This window comes from Pelodiscus sinensis, chromosome 2 (genome assembly GCF_049634645.1).
Source record: "Pelodiscus sinensis isolate JC-2024 chromosome 2, ASM4963464v1, whole genome shotgun sequence".
Lineage (NCBI taxonomy): Eukaryota > Metazoa > Chordata > Testudines > Trionychidae > Pelodiscus > Pelodiscus sinensis.
In genome coordinates, this window is record NC_134712.1 from 207476317 (window position 1) to 207492097 (window position 15781).

Consider the following 15781-nt stretch of genomic DNA (forward strand, 5'->3'; position numbering starts at 1 on the left):
AACCTTTCCCGACCATCCTACACTGATGTTGGTGAAATGGCCCTTGTAATCCACCAGCTCCTGCAGCACCATCACCAAGTACCCCTTCTGGTTTATATACTCTGTGGCAAGGTGGTCAAGAGCCAAGATGGGGATATGAGTTCTGTTTATTGCCCCACTGCAGTTAGGGAACCCCATCGCAGCAAAGCCACCCACCATGGTATCCATGCTCCCAAGGGTCACGACCCTCGTAGCAGAATATTATTGATCGCCTAGGCAATGTGTCTAACAGCAACCTGTATTATGGATTTCCCCATTCCGAACTGATTCCACACTGACCTGTAGTTGTTTGGCACTGCAAGCTTCCAGAGGGCAATAGCCATGTGCTTCTCCTCTGTCATAGCAAGTCTCATTCAGGTATTCTGGCTCCTCAGTGCAGGAGAAAGCCATTTGCAAAGTTCCATGAATGTGGCCTTGCACATTCAGAAGTTCTGCAGCCACAGCTGACTGTCCCCGCTCTGTATCTCAAATACAGTCCTGCCAATCTGAACTTGTCTCACGATGCCAGAACTGACATTGCATCACGTTCACAGGATTGACTAGCAGCTGAACAAGCATCCGCACCAGGCCTTGCATGAGCAGCACCTACATGCCACACCGAGCTTCATCCTTGTGATTTTCCTGGAGAAGCAACATGAATGCTCCCCAAGTACTGCGCCATTAGGTGCACCACGACACACATGAATATCACAATGATTTGTTACAAACTGGGCTCCATACTCATGCTACTCTGGTATCTTCACAGGCAACCAGGGCACAAAAAGGCATGGAAGAGGAAACTCTCCCTGAGACCCCCTTAGTGGGCGTTGCCTAATCAACTCGATTCTACCCTCAGGAAGAAGAAAGCCAGGGCCAGAAGTATAAAAGGAGAAGCTCAGAGCTCAGGTGGAACCTGGGTGCCGAGCAGGTTAGAAACTCTGCCCAAGCTCCAGAGGAGGAAGGCCCTGCCACACTGCCCTTGAAGGGAGGACTGGGTTGGGCCACCAGAGCCACTGCCAGGCCCCAAAAATTAATCCAGGCTGCCACCGCCACTGCTGGGCCCCAAGGACTGGTCAGGACCGCTGAGACCACTTCCTGGGCCCAAGGATTCGATGAGATCCCCAGGTCCCTTGTCAGGTCCTGAACTGTCTGGATCCCTGCCTAAGCTGGACCCGGAGCCCACAGACATGCCGCCAGCACCTTCATCCCCAGCGGACCCTGAAGAGCTGAGGTGGAGCCAAGTACGGTCCCAAGGGGAACCACGAAGCAGTTCAGGGGTAGCCAACCTAAGGCCAGTGAAGGAAATGGAGGTCAATCGGGCACTGTGTTACAGCCCAGATCCCTGCTGACCTGTGACCTAGTTGTCATGTTGCAGCCAGGATCCCCGCCAATCCAGTGGCAGCCTGGATTAGGGTGCTGGGCTGGGACGGGACGCAGTGGAGCAGGTGGGCCTGTGTCCCCCCTGCCATCCCTTCCCTGGGGTGGCAGATTCCCCTCTTATTGGGTAAAACCCCCTGCACTTGTCGGCTCTCCACTAGCAAGGAGATCCAACCCCCATCTCAGCTTGCAGGCGGGCCTGAGCATTGAACTGTTTGAACTATATAGCCACTTATGGCTATTTGCTTGTTTAGTTGCTGGTCCGGCCTGAATAAGGACCTGGACTTATAAACTGTGACTCGGTCTACACTCAGGCTTGGGCTTTAAATTGTTTGTTGTTGCCCCGCTCTGCCCCAGGGCATGGTCCTTATAAACTCTTACCTAGCCTGCAGCCAGGGCTGAGGCTATAAACTGTTTGTTACCCAGCCCTGGGCTTACCCAAACTAGTGAACAGTTGGTGGTGGTGTGCCTGCCCCACCCGATTCTCTAGGCCCAGGCTTAAAAGGGGGCCTCTAACTTGTTACTTACTGGCCTGAGCACAGGTCTTGGGCCCAGGACTAAGCCAGTTTGGCTTACACTCCCATTGATCTCAAACGAGGGGGGGGGGCTAGATTAGTGCACTATGGGATGCTAGCAACATAAGCCCTTAAGCACCTGCTGCCAAATTTTGGACCCAGCAACCATCATAAGCATAGCTCAGAATGCAAAGCTACCCACAGTGCCTTGCTCTCTGAATTGATAGTAGGCTCCCTAATGGGGATGCACTACTTCATATTACATTAGACTCTTACTCGTTGTGAAAACACAAACGTTCAACTTCTCAAATCGGGTGCCCAGAAATCAACCATTGTAGATTCAACCTTCTCTCGTGGTGTAAACGTGTCCTTACATTCCTTTACTTACTCTACTCCTGATTCAGGAAAGAACTGAAACATGGTGCTTAAATTTATCCTTATTCAAATGGCAATTAAGCGTATACTCAGGTGCTCTTTTTAAAAATACAGATGCTTTCCTAAATCAAGGTTTCCTAAATCAACTTTCCTAAATACTGGAAAGTTCTGTTGAGCCCAGTGGTTACTCATACATGTGCATGCAGGACTAGGCTTCAAAAAGGCTTTCGGGTAATTTCAAGCACTACATCTGCTCCTGGGTCCCCATCATCATCTGTAGTTTTACTATCAAATGTTCCTGATTTTTTTCTATTCCCATTCCAGTGTGGTAGACTCATGCTGACAGCCAGACAAAAATGTCTGATTATGCAAAAGGAATAGTGAAACAACTGTCACAATGTACAATGTTAACTGACAAAAATGGAAGAAAAACTCTGGCTTTAGTTACAGAAATGGCCAATATTGGCTATTTTTTGTAACAGTAGTAGGTTAAAAAAATTCAAGTAGCAGTCAATTTTAATCTTATTTTAAAACAATCTGCTGCCCTCTCTGCAAAGTAACAACCTAAATGGCAGAATTTACTCCTACTTTTTTACTCAAATATTCTACAAAACATTTAGAAAATTGAAACACTGAATTGAGGTTTCAAATGGACATTCTTTATATCTGATTAAGTATCTACAGACAGTACTTTAAAGGTACACTATCAAATAAAAAAACACACACATTTAACAGCACTGGAACAGATGGCACCAACCCAATGGGCAACCAATAAAGCATACTGTACAAGGGAGATTAAAATTCAGTTGTATGTATTGGCACATTTTTATTCCCACCTTAACCATCATCACTCTGACATAAGAGTTGATTGGAATGCATTCTGAACTAACTACATTTCCTAACTGATAAAAGAAGTTATTATTAAGCATTCTTTACCTTTACGCCCCATCCTCTGGAACTCTACCTTAAAGTTTAGAGTAAGAGTTGGCCTGAGGACAGAGAGGGAATCAAGGCAGAGCTGGGCTGGGGGTAGAGTGGGACTTAGGCCAGCCCCACTCAACCCCAACCACCACTCTACTCCGCTGCCTGTTCTGGGCAGAACATCTGCTGGATCAATTTAATTTTTTGAAGGAGAAGGAAATATAGTTTGTATTTGTTTGCCACAACAAGTTCACAAATTCAGTTTAAGACACTCACAAGATTCTCTTCAAGCTTTATTCAACAGGATAGAAGTTAAAGATCAAATCACTGAGGCCAAGAATTGAGTCGACATGCATCAGCAATTACAATCTGTACTCAAAAGACCTGAAAGGGCTCAGAGATAAAGTTGAAGATTAGCAAAATCAGAGTAAAAGGAACAACAACAACTGAATTACCAACATCTCCAAAAGGAAGGGAAAAGGAAAATAATTAAGTCTTGAAACTAAGAGATTAAAGAATGCTGAAATTGGTCGTGCTGTGTGAGATACTGAGTACATCACAGAGCACAGTCTCAAACATACATAATAGTAAGATTCAAGGTCAACAATGATCAAGTTTCTTAGATTCTACACTAAGAGAAATAACTGAGAAATAAGGAATGACACACAGACATGGACTTTACCTAAATTGTAAAGGTTGCAAGATCATATTTCTGCACTTTGAAGGGCAAAGGTTACATCAACTGGTTGGGGGGAAAGGGCAGATCAAAGTTCCGTTTTCTTTTATACTCTGAGGGGCTTGTCTATACAGTGTGACAATATGCAATATAAGGGTATGATTTCTAAAAAGTACTAAGGAGTTGTACTAAGGAGCCGAATCATATTTTAGGACACTTCAACACAACCAAGGATCTCAAAATGCTTTGCAAACATTAAACAAACGTATGCTTCATGGGGATGAAGTCTAGTCATATTTTTTGGATGAGGAAATTGAGGAAGAGGAAGATTAAGTGATTCGACAAAACATTCAACAGTGTGAAACAAAAACAAGTCTCCCAAATTTAGTTCTATGCCCTTGCCACAAATCCCCCATTTCCCTCACAGAATCAATTTTTTCATCCTCATGTTCAGTATTTACAGCTGTAATCGTCACCAGAGGAAATGGGGGAAGGAAAATGAAAAACTGATTCTAATTCCTGAGATTAGGAGTCACTACTCTTATGTTCTTCTATTGCTTGATTCTTTAAGCCTTATAAGATGTACTTTCATTAAGATGATTTGAAGAGCCTATTGGTCAGAAACTGAACTTTCCCTCAAGCTGAACTTTCCCTCTTACTGTTCAAAGAGGCTCTTTGGTTTATTCATGCAGCCTCACTTCCTAGCTTTGTCATGTCTACAGCCTGAATCGAATTAGCCGCTTTGTTCTTAATGATTCTGAAAGTTCTCCCTAGCTATTTGAACAGGAAGGGAAGCATTCCTCTGACTGAAGCTTGACATTTTGGCAATAGGTTCTACAGATAGAAAAAAAAACCAATCCCAGTATAAAAATTCTGCTGCAGACAAAAGCTTCTAGCAATCATAAGAATCCACAGCTTAACCCCATCAAATGTTAGCTGGACTAGATGGGGGGTATTTGTAAGCAAAGCATAATGGGGCTCAAAGGCAGATTCCTTTAAGAAAATCTAGTGACGCCATTCAATGAACAATGGATACGGCTATAGTGAGATAAGAGGGCAAGAAGGATTGGTACTTACTTTGGGTAGCTCTTTTAGGAATGAATCATAGTTCATACACAACTAAAAGGTCACAGACATCACACATCCCCAAACTAGGGATGTTAGCATGTAGCCGTTCACACAATTAACCGAGAAGCCTTGAAAGTCGGCTTTTAAGCTGGCTTCCTTGTGTGTACCAACTCCCAGTGAGCTGACTGCCCCTCTACTGCACTGCTGCCTCTAGATAGAGGGGCAGCAGCATGGTGGGGAGGGAGCAAGGCAGGAGCCAGTACACACAGGAAAGGCTGTCAAAGCACCCACCCCATGATTAAAAGCCAGCTCCCCATGAGCACCAGCTTCCACCTGCTTCCCTCCCCTCACATGTAAATTTGTAACTGCTAAAAAATCCAGTGGTCACACATTTACACAAATACATGTTACTTAACAGCCCTACCCCAAACCACATTGAGTGACAAAAGTACTGTTTTCTAGGAAAAAAATATTCTTTTTATTGCATTTATGGATATTTTCTCAAGTTCTCTCCATCTTCTTTTGCAGAAGGGATGTAAAATCCCATTTAAAATGTTAACTGGTTAAACTATATGTTTACCTTATTAGCCAGCCTCTCTCTTCCCCCCCCCCTCCCCAGGACGAGATGGGCCTGCACCACAGATAGAGGGCTGCTCCAGCTAGGCCAGGCCAGCTGCACCACGGGTGGAGGGCTGCTCCGGCCCAGCTGGGCCCCAATTAACCAGGTACCCTTTTATGTCCCTATTATGCAGTATTATATTACAATGAAAATGTCAATAAAAGCCTTTAGTTAGAAACTTATAGGAAAACAAATCTCAAAGGATCGGAGTATGGTAGAGAATGACAAGAGAATACTGAACAGAAGAACATGAATGACCATACTAGGTGAAACCAAAAGTGGCCAATGCCAGATGCCCCAGAGGAAGTGAGCAGAACAGGTAATCATCATGTGATCTCTCTCCTGTCATCCATGGCAAACAGATGTTAGGAACACCACTGTTTCCTATTCAGACTAATTAGTATTGATTAACCTAACCTCCGTTAATTTATCTAGTTCTTTTTTGAACCCTGTTAAAGTCCAGGTCTTCACAGCATGCTCTAGCAAAGGGTTCCACAGGTTGACTCTGCACTGACTGAAGAAAAACTTTTTTGTTTCTTTTAAATATGCTACCTATTAATTTCATTTGGTGACCCCCTAGTTCTTATGTTACAGGAACGAGTAAATAGCTTTTCCTTATTCACTTTCTCCATGCCTGTCATGATTTTATAGACCTCTATCATACCTCCCCCCCCCCCCTTAGTCTCCTCTTTTCTAAGCTAAAAAGTCACAATCTTTTTACTCTCTCTTGAGATGGCACCCATTCCAAACTCCTAATCATTTTGGTTGCCCTTTTCTGAACCTTATCCAAAGCCAATATATCTTTTTTGAGATGAGGTGATCACATCTGCATGCAGTATTCAAGATGTGAGCGTACAATGGATTTATATAGAGGCAATAAGATATTCTGTCTTAATGATTACTATAATGATTAAAAGTAGCTCTTCTCTCATGGAAATGACCTACAGGGGTCTTTTTTCTTTGCTAGTAAAAAAAAAAAAAATCTGTTCTTTAAAAGCATTCAATAATGTTTGTGTTTTTATTTGTTTTTATAAAAGAGCAGAAGCACTGAAAAACAATTAGAAAGCAGTCTAAAAGCATGTGAAAGCATTCATAACAAAATGAAATATATAGAGGATAATATTCTAAATGATAACTTAATTATATAATGACTAGGGATGCTAGATACCATGTTTTTTAGTAATAGGGTAGCCTCAACAATTTTTAATCATTACACAATTACTAAAATGGTCCCCCAGGGCAGGGTTAGCAGCCAGTGCAATCCTAGCTCACTGCCCCACTCCCAGGGAGCCCCCTGCCACCCTGCACTGCTCCCTCTGTAGCAGTAGCACATGGCGGTGGCAGCCTCTGTCCGTGGCAAGCCCAACCCCACTGCTGCAGCTGGGGAGGGTTGGGGGGGGGAGACAGGTGAAGCCACAGAACCAGCACATACTGGTTCCTATCTGCTCCCTTCCCCCTGTGCTGCAGCCTCTTGAAAGCCAGCTTCCTGCATCTACCAGCTCCCGCCTGCCCCCCCTCACCATCCACACAGCTGCCTCTCTATCAGAGACAACAGTGCAAAAGTGAAGGGGTGGGTGGCTCCATGGAATCCTGTACTCACGGGGAGCAGGCTTTTAAGCCTGCTCTCTCTGAGCACTGATAAGCATTGGCTTATTTGTTTAATTCTCTGAGCACCAGCTCCCATCTGTCCCCGACACTGCTGCTTCTGTGGAAAGCAGCACGGTGGAACAGGTGGCTCCCTGGCAAGCGGCACATATGGGGAGCCATTCTAAAAGCTGGCTCCCCATGGGCACCAGATCCCGCCTCCTTCCCCCCCTTGCTGCCTTTAATACAGAGGCAGCGGAGAGGGAGGAGGTTGCATGTAGTCATTTGGATTAACCAATAAACCCAGGCTTATCAGTTAATCTTTTAAACATCTATGTTTAATAATAGTATTTGAGACATACTGGAAGTTAAACTATTGTTTTTATCCCTTCTGCTGTTGTGTTAGAGGAGTCCACTACATTAAGTGTGAAAATAACATTTTTATAAACATACATACACACATATAAAATTAATCAATTGATTACACTTTGCAGTAATATAATAGGTATCATCAAAGTGATTACCTTTGCAAAGCACCCTTTAGAACTTATCTAGAGCACCAAAATTTCATTTCTATTACCAAGTAAGCTGGTCCCCCTTAACTGCTGGCTGGGCTCTGCCATTCCCTAGCTGTCGGCTACACTCCGCCACCCCCAGGCCACTGGCCCTATGGACTGCTGGCCACCAGATCAGCTCTGAAGAACCAAATTAAAATAATCTGTACAATGCAACTTTGACTACTTTTTCACTTTAAAAAAATTACCTCTAAAAATTAGTTCTATACAAGTGATAAGCGATAGGCCTTGACACTGAAGACCTCTCTCCCCCTCAGAAGAGGAAGTAGAACAGATGCAATCTTCTTCTATACTATCTTAGAGAAACCACTGGAAGAGGGATAAATGTCATTTATTCTTTATGGCTATTCATAGAAACTGCCAAGCCAGAATGACAAATGGTACCAACTGGGTGGATTAGGTGACAAATTCACATAGGCCAGAGAATATCTGTCAAAATATAAAGATTTCTGGTTGTTACTTACTTGTGGTTAAATTTACAGTATTTAAGTTGGTGACCTATAGCTTAAAGATAAAGCTTGATCTACTATTCTTATAAAGTATGCAGTTACCACCATTGTTAGTTTAGGTGTTTCCTTAGCAGTCAAGTAAATCACATATTAGAGACAAAAAATGAGGTTATCTAATAATCAGATGAAATAGTTTTTACAACTATATTAGAATGTCATAGGTGCTCATTATTTAAATATAGAACTAATTCATTGTAGCCTAAAGGTCCCAATTTTAAATATACATGTTGGACTTCCCTCATCAGGCACCTTCAGGACCTGTGTGGTCTCAAAAAAGGGAGTTTGATGGACCAGGGAGGCAAATATCTGGATATCTGGAGATGCTCTCCTGTCCCCAGATAGCATGATACCCCTGGCCTGCTTCCTGGAGCTCTGCCACCCACATCCAGCCCATCACTGGCTGTTGGCCTGGCTCCACCACCAGCTGCCTTTAACAGCTGGGGGGAGCAGGAGCCAGTGCTGGGGGGAGCCATCTTAAAAGCTAGTTTCCCCCAGCACTATCTCTGCAGGGGGTAGGTGAGTACCGGGGACTGGGTGCGAGCCAGCAATCAGCTGATTCCCAACTCACACCCAGTCCCAGATGCTGCAACTCTGCTTTTGAAATGTATTAAGAGCCTGCCAGCTCCTAATACATTTAAAAATTAGAATCATGGGGGGGTGGGGAAGGAGGGGAGTGACCTGGCATGAAGGACAGCTGATCTCCAGCTTGCATTGGGTCCTGCCGGCTCTAATTCAGTTAAAAGGCAGAGGCACAGTGGGGTTAACCGCTGGGACTGGAAGCTAACCCCACTGCGGCTCCCTTGCTTATCGACTAATCAATGGAAAATCCATCAACTAGTCAATTAGTTGATTAAACTATATTTAACATCCCTAATCTGTACCAAGTCAAATCATTTTGAATATGACCTGTATAATGACAATTAAGCTGTCATTTACCGTGTTTCTGATTGGAATCTTCTTTGGTTCTGGTGGCACATCCTGTGGAACAAATTTCACTGGTTCCTTAATCTGCCTTCTCGATCTCTTAGTCCCATCTGGTAAAGTTTCCATGGCAATATCTGCTTCCATGTCACTGCTGCCTGCCTGGTCACACTCTGAGCACTGCCTGGAAGATCAGAAAGATTTTTTTATGGACAATAGCAGCCACAAAAGCAGAAAAAAGTTTTTTGATAAAAAACACAAAAACCCAATTCCACACAAATTTAGTGTATTTTTCTCAAAACAACAGTTATTTAAGTAGCTGCCACTGCCAGATATACAGGGTATTTATTTACATCATTCGCGTCACTTTGTATCTAAGACTTTCTGAAAGTGCTTTTTTTATATTTAGAAAAAAAATATTCCTTCTCTTATTTCACTTTTTTTTTTAATCCTACCCCCATTGATCTTGCATCTATTCATTATTGTAGCTGCTGCAGCCTCTAATCTCTACTACATACATACTGTGCGGAATTTGCTCTCTGTGGGCAGTTTTTTACTGACAAGACTCGCAAGAAAGGTTTCCTCTGAAAATCAATGAACCATTTTAAAGACGATGGACAATTCAACTCACACTAGATTCATTTTTTGAAGTCTAGAAAAAATTTAAAGACAAACGAAAATATATAGAATGTGAAGTGCATATTAGCAATTTTTTATATTCTACGGAAAAACTCCATGTTCTATTTCAAAAAATTATAAATTCATGGTCAGAACTACAAAAATGAGCAATCTCTAATGTATACTACCAACAAGCTCCATGAACAAAAATTAACAAGATGTGAAGTCATCTTCATAGGTTCTCATAACAAGAAAATAATACAGGAGGCCCCGACTTGCGATGCGATTGGTTCCACGGAAAGCGTTGCAAGTCGGGGTCGTCATAACTCGAACCCTCATTTACGACAGGTGTTGTGCACCATCGTAAATGTGGGCCAAGGACGTAAGTCAGTGGTTTCCGGTCCCTTCCGCACTTACAAAAATGGTTGTAAGTGTGGGGGGGTCAGAACTCGGGCGGTCAAATGTCAGGGGCCTCCTTGTATACCTCATAACAAGATGTTAGGTCAAAAATGCAGATATTAACCCTAAAATATGAGGTTGAAATTTCTGGTCTGCAAATATCTGTGACAAATTACTTTTCAAGTACTTCTTTGAGTATCCTAAAATATTGTTCCTTTTACTGCAAATCTTACCAAAATCCTACCACCACTCAATTTTTACTTTTACCAAAAATGGTATTTTAAACATTGGTTAATGAAATTATTATAAATAGCCTGAAATAGCATGCCAACTATTGAAAAACAAAATTTCAATTTAAAATTAACATAAAAACATTGATAATTTAACTGAAGCAGCAAAACTTATTTCAGCAAGAAATAAAAATGTGTATTTTGTTATTCATTTCTAACTACATGGTTTGAAGACAAGGAGGTGAGTTAATTTGCTGCCTATAAACGCAGAATTTTTGCAATACAATGCAGGTTACAAAAAGTCAAAGGAAATTTTATTTTAAAAATTATATTAAAGGCTAATTTTTAAAAACAAAATTTAACTGTGGCATATTTACTATAAATGATCTGGATGCTTTATCAGGAGGAAAGGAAATGTTTACAAAACTGAACCTAAAATAAGTTTAACAGAAATAGCTTTGCTGTCATGTATTTCAATTCAGGCATTAAGTAATGTAAGCAACTGAAAAATGTCAGTGCTATTGTGTTTTAAAAAGAGAACATTGAATGATACTGTTCACATTCGTATACAGGCACTTACAAAATTTGTTAATATTTAGTTGTCTGCTTTCATATGATATAATTTAATACAACTAAATTATTTTTCATTTGAGTGTCTCTCTTCGGTGCTTATCAGTACTTTACCAACTTTTATCCCATTCTCTTTACTAGAATATAAAGTATCCCGCTTTAATAAATTCTCTCATTTGGTATTCCAAGCCCCCGAAAATGCCTATAAAGGAAAATTAGTCAGATTTTTCAAGGCTTACAAAAAGACCATGTTTATATCTAAGACACTCTTAAAGGCACTTACATAGAGAGCTGGCAAAAGAAAGATGTCCACACACAGAACATCAGCACCATGTGTGGAAGCTACAAGGAACAAATTCACCTAAGACATTCCTTTGATTAGAGGGGATGAGGGATCCCCCATATTGTGTTTTTGCTGTATTATTGCGCACACACACACACACACACACACACACACACACACACTTAAACTACCATTTTTAACCTTTGTGGAAATGTAATCTAATGGCTGCATCCAATCCACAAAATCACTTCCGCTGATGTTTGTGGACAGAGACTCCAATGAATACTAGTAGCAGATGAATGTTAAATTACAAAAATTCCCAAAGTAGGAAGCTGTGGAATAATCCAGCCTCTCAAAGTTTCCTCCTACCACCCACTAATTTGAGTCTGGCTTACACACTGATGCTGTCAGTTTATAATATTTCCTAAATTTCTGACTTTCATTTTAATCCTGACTATTTATTTTACCCTAGATGCTCTTCTTATCTATATGAAATAACTAGTATTTTTTTTCTATGATAGTAGAATAATATCTTGGTCTCAATAGTATCTCTAGCACGGAGTTCCAAAGACTAAAAATTGCATTTTGTATGCAAAAGTACTTATTTTATTATTTCTAAAACTGAATGGTTTTGCAATACGAGAAAAGGTTAAACACCTTCCTTAGTAGATAGTAGGAAGCCAGGGCAAACTTGTCAATCAGCCAGGAAAGAAATGTCTCAAAAAAGCCAGTTTAGATTTAAGAGGAGAGGGACCTATTCAGCATATGTATTTCTCCATCATCTCCTCCCAAAAAATCATTATGGTATAAATTAGTGAGATTCCACTTTTTTCAAATGTCCTCTACTTTTTAAAGTTACTTGTTAATACACAGGGGAAAATGGAGCCCCTCCTGTCATTCCGAATGAAGAAAGCAGACACAATACTCCCCTAATTTAGGGGCATTAGGACCTCCTTAATGTCAGCAGAAACACTTCTTGACAATTGGGGGTAGGAGAAATGCTGTTCCCTCATATTAGCATAGTATTGTTTTTATCTGAACACTGATAATTGTATTGAATCTTTTAAAATTCTGTCACAGTATTTCATTCACTGACCTGATTTATCTAAGATCACACGTTCCAGGGAACGTCTTGCAATTCATAGTTCTTCACTTTGTTTTGTATGGTTTTTATACTAAATTCCATATGAATAGGCAAAAACCTGAGGTGTACATTGTCCTCGTGTAATAAAATTATACATATGTTATCGTTTATACATATTTATTTATATAAAACCAAACTATTTTAAGTGTTAATGAAATAGTTTAAATAGAAGATGTATTAAAAACAGCAGTGAAAAACTTTTGCTGAACTTAACACTTAGAACAGGGGTCTATTTTACACAGTCTCTAGTGATCTTAAAAAGAGTATACAAAGACAAAGACATAGATGAAAAGAATGCAATCAATACACCTCAATTTCTCTACTATAATCTTATCCTCTTGACTATGCCTGAGCTAATTAAAAGCGAAAGCTAAATTTGTGATCAGCAGTGTAGCTGAAGCATGAAATTCACAGCAAAGACAAGCTAGCACTTTGAAATAAAAGCATTGATATCTACCTGACCTACTAAACCTGAATACCCATTGAAGTATAGTTAATGTCCTTCTGAACTGATGGCTTTTAATGGCCTTTTCAACTTGGTTATAAAGCAGATCACAACTAGTGACTTCCTGTACACATGCTATGGCAGCAATAAAATGTCAAACAATCATTTACATTATTCATTCTGCAAATTCAACCAGAGTTTATGAAGGTACAAGAAATCACTTAAGGTCAAAGACAATGGACTACACAGGAATAATTTAGAATGGCTGGCCTAGACTAAAGCTCAAAAGAATAAATTTTCAAATAGTGGTGGGACTCTTTGAATTTTTTATCTTTGAAGATAATCTCTAATAATTAATTTAATATGGTCATAATGAGATGTCAATTGAGGGATAAAGATCTCACATACAAGAAACACCAAGTTACTTAATTGTTTATGTCTCATTGAGCATAATGTGACAAGTATTGTTAAAATCCCCAGAAAAAATACTTAAGTATTTTCCTGTGTAATTCTCAAATAAAGAAACAGTTTCAGACCCAGAGTTTATTTTAGACATCGATTCAAAAGGAACTATATACAAAGGGGAAGTTGAAACTCAATTTTTAAGTGAACTAGTTAAAAAAACCCTGCTTTTGGAAATGGTTATTCCAATGTGATAAATTAGGGCTCACTGCTAGGAGGTTCTAAGCCCTTTCTTGGGGAAGTTGTAACATTAACCTTTTTTCTAGAGAGATGAGTAAAGACTATTTCTGCATAATTAGATTTTTCAAAACATTTTACAAACATGCAGAATGCTTACAAACACCCACACACTAATTTTATATTGGGGTAATTAAGTCTGGCAGTAAAGAACTAAAAATAACAGCATATACATTTCAGCACAGCATGGTGTTTGGCCTCTAAGATCCACCTCACTTGCTGGGTTTCAGAACCCAGACTCTACCCTGAACAGAGGTACATTTTCTAACCATGAAGCCCAAAACCAGCAAGACTGAGTCAAATGACATGAGCTCTGAGACTCTAGAACCATGGGTTTTATTTTCCCCTGCAGACATATCCATTAAGGCTAGCGATGAGTGTCTGGAGATATCATCCATGTACATCCATATACATAGTTAGAATGCAACATCACCTGAGAAAATTGAAATCCATTCATTTTCTCATCAAAACACTATTTTGCATCTTTTGATGTTATTTTTACAACCCTAAGTTTTCAAAATATTGTTCCCTATATCTTTTTCTAAAGGTGTGAATTTGTTACTTTTTCCTCATTCATTCAAATATTCCTACATTTCAGATTAAACTGAACTCAAACACGGTATATATTGAATATAGAATACTTCATAATTTGGAAAAGATGCCAGAGATTATGACCAGTTGATAAAACACTGTCAGATTAAATTTATTCATTTGAGAAATAACTTCTCACAAACTCAACCTAGATCTTCTAATGCACACTTCCCAATACAAATACATTAAATTAAGTTTGTAATCTAATCACATTTACTTGTGTTTTAATAGAGACTTAACTATTCATCTTGAATTATCGATTAAAATACACATTTCAAATTGGTAATGCTTAAATACTAGGGATAGAAAAGTTTAAACAGGTAACTGGTTACCTAGAAAGCATTAGCTTTACCGGCATGCTCACCGGGTAACTGGCTGACGGGAGGGCCTGCCCAGTCAAAGCAGGCACCCCACCCCTGAACATGGTGGTCTGGCTGGCAGACCTTAGCTGTAGTGAGCCATGTAGGGACCAAAGCAGTTCCTGCCACCCATAGCCTCAGCAAGGCAGGGTCAGGCCAGAACAACTTCCCGCTTGCAGCAGACCTGGCCAACTGGATCCCAGAGCAGTCGCCCGCCCGTGGCCTGTGGTTAACTGGTTAAACAACTCATTTAACTGGTTAACTATTGTAAGCGGTTTTTTACATCCCTATTAAAGATTCAACATTTACAATGCTTTTCACATTTAATTCTCATTTGCAATGCAAAAGATAACTAACAATATTCTTACCAATAACTGTTTTTAGTTTTTCTTGGCATTCTTGTAAGAGGAGGGTCCAGACAGCCGAGATGGTAATGTAGTTTACAGGTATCACACAGTAAGAGGAGGTGTTGATCATGGTTCTTCTTACAAATTCCACAACTTTGAATAAATGCAGCCAAAAAAGCATTAAAATTACATTTGAAATGGTATAGCACATATTGTACAGTACTGTATTCTTACTGACAATAAAAGTGCAAGTATGCAAATATAGGTTAATGACATCACAGTTTTCAGTGTTCATGTAAACGAACTACATGATTACTTCTTAAAAAGTTTATGAGTAAGCATCTGTGCCTTTAAGGTTATATTTTCAAACTATGTTATATCTCATCTTTAAGTCTCACATTTTCTTGAAATTTCATATTCAAGTATTGTAGAACTGCAGTTACCCTCTGATGCTCGAATGAGGATGATATCACCAAGAACCAGCGCAAAAAACAGATTGTGAAAGGAAGGGAGATTGGGGGAGGGAAGAATCACCATGTTGGGGCAAAACACAATATGTGTGAGTGTGTATGTGGTGGGGGAGATAATGGCAGGAAGGGAAGAATCACCATGCTGTGACAAAGTAGCTAAACAGAATATTATCAATCATTTATTTATTTCAACAACACTGAAAACCCCAAACAGCACTTCAATCTCATCATGCTGGGTAATGAACAAACACAAAATAAATCAAACTTCACTTTTTAAATTGAGCTACTGTCCCTATATGGCATTCTAGTTTAGTAGTCTCAAAAAGATTTTTTATTAACAGAAAGACAGAAAGAGAAACAGACAAAAAGAAAGAGCGACAGACACAGACAAACAGAAAATGTGAGTACGGAAAAGTAAAAACAAATCTGTTCAAAAGCAGCTTGCTGATTCATCAACTGGAAGAATAA

At 40.1% G+C, this 15781-nt stretch overlaps 1 protein-coding gene across 5 annotated transcripts in view; it reads right to left on the reverse strand.

The window, feature by feature from the left end:
• Positions 1 to 15781, reverse strand: part of PHF14 (PHD finger protein 14) — a 380891-nt gene that overhangs the window by 260073 nt on the left and 105037 nt on the right. For all 5 annotated transcript variants that reach the window (XM_075922308.1, XM_075922310.1, XM_075922309.1 and 2 more), the window contains 2 exons: positions 14865 to 14996; positions 9174 to 9342 (listed from right to left, as the gene is read on the reverse strand). In XM_075922308.1, the coding sequence (XP_075778423.1) occupies positions 9174 to 9342; positions 14865 to 14996 (301 nt within the window). The remainder of the gene's footprint in view (positions 1 to 9173; positions 9343 to 14864; positions 14997 to 15781) is intronic.